The sequence below is a fragment of the Pangasianodon hypophthalmus genome, chromosome 3 (genome assembly GCF_027358585.1).
Source record: "Pangasianodon hypophthalmus isolate fPanHyp1 chromosome 3, fPanHyp1.pri, whole genome shotgun sequence".
Classification (NCBI taxonomy): Eukaryota; Metazoa; Chordata; class Actinopteri; order Siluriformes; family Pangasiidae; genus Pangasianodon; species Pangasianodon hypophthalmus.
The window spans coordinates 1,342,501-1,350,000 of NC_069712.1; the positions used below are offsets into that span (position 1 = coordinate 1,342,501).

At 42.9% G+C, this 7,500-nt stretch overlaps 2 protein-coding genes across 6 annotated transcripts in view; one reads left to right on the plus strand and one right to left on the minus strand.

Moving 5' to 3' along the window:
• Positions 1–3,940, minus strand: part of ints12 (integrator complex subunit 12) — a 4,457-nt gene extending 517 nt beyond the window's left edge. Inside the window, 7 exon segments of the mRNA XM_034301860.2 lie at positions 1–115; positions 508–660; positions 1,708–1,867; positions 1,970–2,154; positions 2,979–3,173; positions 3,269–3,426; positions 3,812–3,940. The exon segment at positions 1–115 is cut by the window's left edge and continues 281 nt beyond it. Of these exon segments, the coding sequence (XP_034157751.2) occupies positions 1–115; positions 508–660; positions 1,708–1,867; positions 1,970–2,154; positions 2,979–3,173; positions 3,269–3,424 (964 nt within the window). The 5' untranslated portion in view covers positions 3,425–3,426; positions 3,812–3,940.
• A 2,698-nt stretch (positions 3,941–6,638) lies between these two features.
• uso1 (USO1 vesicle transport factor) overlaps positions 6,639–7,500 on the plus strand; it is a 27,490-nt gene continuing 26,628 nt past the window's right edge. For 3 of the 5 annotated variants that reach the window (XM_034302831.2, XM_034302834.2, XM_034302832.2), the window contains exon 1: positions 6,639–6,834. In XM_034302831.2, coding sequence (XP_034158722.2) covers positions 6,769–6,834 — 66 coding nt within the window. In that variant the 5' untranslated portion in view covers positions 6,639–6,768. The remainder of the gene's footprint in view (positions 6,835–7,500) is intronic. The other 2 variants (XM_034302835.2, XM_034302836.2) reach the window with 1 other exon arrangement.

The window sequence follows — 7,500 nt, forward strand, 5'->3', positions numbered from 1 at the left end:
GTCCGGATGACGCTGAAGCGGAGGTTTTGGTGAAGGCGGCCCAGCCAGTGAGAGCGCTGCCCGAGGGGAGAGACGACGCGCTGCTCGCCGAGTTCACCAGCGCCGCAGAGGACGCCTGAGACACAGACACACACTATATAAATCCATTACATCACATGTAATAAACATCTTATTAACAGCTAATTACAAGAGAGAGAGAGGGAGGGAGAGAGAGAGAGAGGGATAGATAGAGAGAGAGAGAGGGGGGGGGGGTGGGGGAAGAGAGAGAGGGATAGATAGAGAGAGAGAGAGAGAGACTTAGCATCTGAGCTAGTGATCAGGAATGAATATTGAATTTATTATTATAATTATTATTATTATTATTATTATTATTATAATTGTGATTATTATTATGATTATAATGATTATGATTAGTGTGCTTTATGTTCCTGTTCATTAGCCCTGTGCTAGTGTGAGACTCTGAGTTAAATATTTCAGGATATCGTATAGCCGACTCTCAGTCCTCACCTTGACCTCTGTCCTCTTAAAGGCCTGAAAAGATCCGGTCGTGTCTGGTTTGGGTTTCAGCTCCGCCTTCTTCACCAGCGGGTCTTTAACCACCGGCGTGACTGACGTTACGGTCGGACTCGCCTTCTGAGGAGGCTTCTGCGTCTTCTGAGCCTGACACACAATAACACCGTAAACACGCCGATGTTGACTAAACGTGTTCAGAACGGGGTAAGAGGTGCGTAACCACGGACTGAAGGTTACCTAAATCAGACAGTGGGCTTGACCGTATGCAGAAGGTATCCGAAATTACACAAACACACATACACGGGGGCTTAAAATAGAATTAGTTCAACTTTAGACATCATTTTTTCTCAAGTTAATCATGGCCGTAATGATGTTATGAATTTAATGTAAATAAACAACATAACATTTGAAATGTTAACATTCAATCAGATATTGTTAAATCAAATGTTTAAAAATAAATAAAAATAAATAATGAGTGACTGGCGCCCCCTAGTGTCTAGATTTATAGGGCCTTTCGCACCGCTTTAGTTCCAGAACTAAATTTACGGTACTAAAGTACTGGGTGATTTTGCGTGAACTATTTCGCAGTACCGTTTAAAGAGCTGCATTCGCACCGACAGCGGGCACTAGGAAGTGACGTAAGCCGGTCGACAGCGACGTCATTTGTTTGCGGCGTTCAACAACGGAAACAAAGAAGAACAACGTAAACAGCCGGAGGATGGAGGACGCTGTGATCGGAGCTGTGTTTGTCGTGTCTCGCGTCCATCTATCGCTGTTCTCCATACTTGTGGAATAAGTCGACACTACAGTATGTTTACACGGCGGTTTAAATCATGGCGGGTGAGGGCGTTTTCCTACGCGTTCGGCCAATCAGCGTCTACTTACCTCACGGATAGAACCAGTTGTTAGAGGTTAGACCCTGCTCCGGAGTAGGAGCTCATTTGGTTCTCGAAAAAGGCAGTCGGTACTAAAATCACACCCAGTTCCGGAGGTGCGAAAACACCAAAAAGTGGATAGTTCCACAATTAGTTCAGGTACTATGAAAAGGTTCCTGCGGTGCGAAAGGCCCTGATAAACGTAGATTCCCAACAGAAAGTCAGCGATGATGATGATGATGATGAATCGATCGAGCCCTAGCTAGTCTTTACAATACTTACGCGTTTTTTAACGGTGTGATATGGAGATGTCACTCACCATGCGCTTCATCTGGCGCGTGCAGCGTGCGCAGTACCACACCAACCTCGGGTCGTTCACGTCTTTATCCGTCACCTGGGGTTTGTGGCACTCCTGATGGTACAGGTTGTGACACTCCTGACACTCCACCAGCTGATTCCCTGAAGTCACCGTCATCTGTCTGTCGTTAACGAGAGAAATAGCGACGTTACGGATCAAGAACGCTGAGAACGTCTAAATTGTCCTGGATGTACAGAAGGATCTGAGATGTTCCATCTCGCACCTGCACACGACACACACTAATCCCATCTCCATGGCGAAGTCATCAGCGTTGGTCTCGTCGCTGTAGCTGAAGTCTCCCATGGGAATGTCTTTAGTCTGGAAGGCGATGGGGGACGAACGATTTTCCGCTTTATCCAGACGCGGCTTTTTGGGCGGATCACCTGCATCTCCGCACTCCGACCTCACCTGCAGAGGAAACAGAACAAACCACTCCGAAGATTCACGTTTACCTGAACAAGCAGCAAGGTGAGGTCTTCGCTTCGACAGGGGAATTTACTACATCAACCAAACGCCACAAATCATCCACACCGAGCTCATTTTAATATTCATATATATATATATATATATAAGCCCCGCCCACATGTTTCTCACTCCCATCCGCACAGAAACAGCGCTTTGTGTTCCCGAAAAGACACTTTTTTTCAAAAGATAAAGAAAATTTAAAACTATTTTCGCTGTTTTTGCGTAAACTGTAAAAACACACGCTTTTGAAATCGACCTGCGCGTGCCTGCGGTACGTGTCATGAATACGCTACGACTCGGTTTATCATGAAAGTTGCTTCTTTGTGCTCGTTAATTTAGTTTAATTTCACTTTTGTGTCGTGGAGACGGAATATGATCGGCTCCTGGGTCCGGATTTCCGAGTGAGCTAGAAATCAGATATCGTTGCGGCTGAACAGCGTTTTTCCGCACATGGATGCGTAGAGGTCGTCTCTGAGGACGTGCACAAGTAACACTCCAAACGACCGCCATCTTGAAAATTGCGTAAGTAAAAGTAAGTATAATCCAGGCTTTAGACGCCGTAACTGTCTTTTACGTTTACTGTTTATTCGTGGCGAGGCAGCTAGCTTACTAAAGATCACCTCAGAAAAGCAAAATCCTCAAAACGTACGAAACTTCGTTGCACCAAAAGTGAAAATTGGATACGTGGAAGTCGGAAATCTCGATATCGCTGAAATAAATGAGGGATTTTTACGTAAAATTATATAAAATCGAGTGTTTTTGAGCACCTTCTCAGCAGGTCTTTTCTCAACTTCCTTCTTGCTTTTCTCCGAGCTGCTGGATTTACCGCTGGACGATGATGATGATGAAGAAGATGACGACGATGACGAAGATGACGACGATGACGATGAAGATGAGCCGGACGTTGATTTGGAGTCCTGTTTGATCAGTTTGGGTACCGACGCTTTGGAAAGCTCGGCTTCCTGCACGACAGGAGAAGAAGATGAAGATGTGTGAGATATGAACGGTCATAACTACACTACCGTGGTGTGAAGAACATCACGCTCAGGTTGATGACCTTCAGAGAGGTACGATACGCTGAATCACTTCCTCTGGACAGAGACTCGTCCAGCAGAGCCTTCAGCTTCTCGGCGGAGTCTTTGCTCTTGGAGTGGAGGTACCCCAAACCCTTCAGGAAAACAGGGTCCAGCTCCAAACTCACAGTTCCAGCCATGACTGTGGAGAAGAAACCTCATTAACACCATTAAACCAATGCTAATCAATGCTAATCACCAACTCCCTGACTGACAGCCAGGATTTAGCTTCATGTTATTTAGTCAGATTGATTTGGTTTAATATAAGAACACTTTTTTTTACCTCAGGATGTAAGTAGATATTAATATAACCAGCTTATTTTAAACATAAATCATCGTCTAAAACTAGCTAGCTAATTTTATTTATCAGGAAACAAACTAGCTAGCTAACTAGCTTACCTCATCCACCTAGCTAACAAAGTGTAACTGTCACTTTTCTCTTTTCCATTCTTACTTTAACTTCTTTTATAACAAACTTTCTCACAGGGATCAGTATATTCACCAAAAATAACATTTACAAATATTACCTCAGATAAAACATCAGCTTGTTGTCTCTTTCTCTTCCTCTCAACGAGGCGTTTTTGTTTGTTTCCCACCCATACTCACACTCTGCTCGCCTGTGATTGGCTCTTCGTTTCCCGCCTCCCGCGCGCGAGCATTCGCTAGTGTTTGATGTACACGCAAGGTTGTCCAATCAGAAAAAGGCGCGTGCTCAAGAGGCGGGATTTTGTCAAAATACGGGTGTGATTTAAAAAAAAAAAAAACTCTCGGTCCGCACGGTTTAAAAATCCGGATGGAAACAAAGTCTTTAGCGATGATAGTTCAGGAAAAAATTAATTATTTATAAATTTTAAATTAATATTAAAAAAAGTAATATTTAAAATTAATATATTAGATATTTTTAAATTAATAATTAGTTTTTGACATTTGAAATTATTCTTAACGCGCAAATCATTAGATGTTGAAAAACTTTGAAGTGTTTTTTTAAAGGGCGGACTGTAAATGCTGTTACACAACTCCTTTAACAGACTAATAATAATAATAATAATAATAGTAATAATTTTATTTCCTGTTAAAATAAATAACACAAATACAGTCCCCTCTGAAAGAACTGGAACAGCAAAGACAATTCTTTTTTTGTTTGTTTGTTTTTTGTTTGTTTTTTTGCTCTACACTGAAGACATTTGGGTTTGAGATGAAAAGATGAACATGAGACGATAGATCAGAATTTCAGCTTTCACGTCCTGATATTTACATCTAGACGCATTAAACAACTCAGAACACGGCACCTTTTGTTTTAACACACACATTTTTCAAGTGATAAAAATACAGGAACATGTGACTGACAGGTGTTTCTTGTTGCCCAGGTGTGTCCTGTTAGATTGATTGTTTAAACATTTAATAGCTCTGTATGTGTACTCTTGGTCTGAGCTCTGGGTTTCTCCTGTGAAGACTGTGTTTGTTGTTAAACAGGATAAACCAACATGAAGACCAGAGAGCTGTCTATGGGAGAAAAGCAAGCATTCTGAAGCTGAGAAAAGAGAGAAAATCAATCAGAGCCATTAGACAAACAAGTGTTATGGAGCGGAGAATGAAGGGCATGTGTAGTGTAAGACTGCACATCAACATCATTGTTGCCTTGGTAACAGAGACCCAGTCTCACAGTTCTTAAGAAATGTCTTGTAACAGAAATTTCCCCCATGAAACACAACAGGCTGTTGAGGTACAGTGAATACAATCTGTACAGTGCCAGGTGATAATCAGGTCCGAGCGGCTAAAGAGCGGAAGGCAGAGTGGAATCACTCAGTTTCTTTTACATCACATTTCCCCTGAGGAGGAGACGGTGTGCTGTTGTTTAATACATTTTTTGTGTTATTTACCATTCTTTTTAAATATGTGATTGAATGATAAGTGTTTTCCTGAATATTATTATCTGATGGAAAAAACTTAGCCAAAAAATAATTAGGTCTTAGGCTAAAGTGACAAGGTTGTACTGGAAGTAGAGGCTTGAGTGGTGTGAATTTCTGGAGAATGTTCTGGATGTGGTTCTCCGTACATTTATAATGTTTGTACTTTGTAGTGGAAATTACTTCCTTACTTACTTAGTATATTAGTTCGTAATTAATATTTGAGGTTTGAGTAGTCTCATGCGACTATTTTTTTGAGATGAGTGCTCAGGAGCGTCTCTATTTCCAGTTCAGAGTCAGTGTCGATCCAAATCTCACTAACCAATGAGAGTAAATAGCTGTTAAGCCCCGCCCACATGAGAGGTTTGTGCCAGAATGGCGAACGTAAACTTGTGGAATGTAAACGAAAACTCTAGCAGCATGTTCATAAACCATGATTAGCGAAAAGGAAGCTTAGAAAACTGTTAATAAAGAGAACGCTGTTTATTTGAAGACTGAGATCACTGTTTTCTGTTTCAGAGTTTTTCTTCTTTCTCATTGTATATTTTTGGTCGTTTTGTGTAAAGTTATGTTCCAATACTTTTGATACAAATTTAATTCCACAGACTTTTGGTTCCTGAGAAATAGCTATTTGGACTTAGCCCCGCCCCCTATTTATGACCACGCCCCAACCTTTGCGGACGTCCTCAGAACCTTGTACTGAACGTGTCTTTCAGGCATTTTCGGTGCTTGGACCCCTGATTTAATAAAAATAAATAGATTTTATCTCTGCGCTTTAATGTGTGTCTGTCTCTTTAAGAAACGGTCACTCTCCAACCGCTGTTTTTTTTTTTTTTTTTAGCTTTTATTCCCACCCACATTCCGAAAAATCCCGCCTCCTGCGCGAGGATTGGCTACGACGTCACACACACACACACACACACACACACACACACACACACACACACACACACACACACACACGAACGCACGAGCAGTCCTCTGATTGGACAACTGTGATGTCAATTTTAAACCTGTTTTAGTGAAAATAATTAAAATTGTATAAATGACTTAAAAAATTGTTGCGAGTTAGCATGTTGCTAAAAGCCGCTGAAAAACGTAATCTCGCAGCTGAAAATTACCATCACGAAACTCTTGACTAAAACCACCGTATTTAAAGATTTGTGTAAATAGATTCCCTTGATTAAAAATCTTGATTAATATTATATTTATATTATATTTATTCATTTATTAGGCGTTTGTTAGTTTTTTCGTCGTTTGTTTGTCTGTGTACCCGGCGCTCGTGAGGAGGACAAACAACCAGCCAATCGTAGCCGAGAACGCGGAGACACAGTGACCAATCCCAGCGCAGGGATGGGGGAGAGGGGGCGGGACTTATCAGAATACAGGTAGGAGACGATTGAGCCACGTATCGCCACGTCTTCGCGCATGCGCACGAGGCTGCGTGAGCACTTCCGGGGTCGGTCGGTGGAGGAAAACGGGTGGGGGGGCAGGTTTCGGAGAGAAAACACCGCACGGCGCTGTGATTGTGAGGAAATTAAGCGCTGCAGAAGTTTGTTAAGGCGTTTAGCTGAAGGATGAACTTCTTCAGGGGTGTGATGGGAGGACAGAGCGCCGGGGCGCAGCCCTCTGGAGTGGAGACTGTAAGTTTACTTTCACTTTATTCTCCGCTCTGAAATAAAACATGGCTGCTGGAGTGCAGTCCAGCGCTACACCCTCACTAACCCTCACTACACCCTCACCGCCGTCCTGATACCCGCGTTATTAATCAGCTACCCTGCGCCAGGAGCACTGTTAGCTTAGCTACACCGAGCTGCGTGGACCGGCTGCGTCCTAAATCTCTCCTGCAGGACATGAAGTGCACTACAGAGGGAGCGAGGTGGCATTCGGTTCAGCTTCACACCATAGACACTACACGGATACAGCTATTCTCCCCATGTAGGGAGCACTAGTCTCTCTAGGGCACTACATAGGGAGTAGGAGCCTGATGTACCCTATGTAGGGCGCACTAGTGAGCTAGTGCACTTGTTGTACACCCTATGTAGTGCACACTAGTGAGCTTCAGCTTAAACTAGTGCACTTGTGTTAGATGGGATTTGTGAGGTGACTGTGTTTGACCCTACGTAGTGCACTAAGGAACTGAATCCCACACTAGATAGGGTTTAGGAGAGAGTGGGCGTGGCTGAGGGAGTGGGCATGTTGTTTTTTTTTTTTAAGGCTTATTTCACTAATTATTAAACATTAATCAGTTCACATATCAGTTCACAGTTCAGAGTTGTGTGTTTGGCAGCAGTGCCACGCCCCCTGAC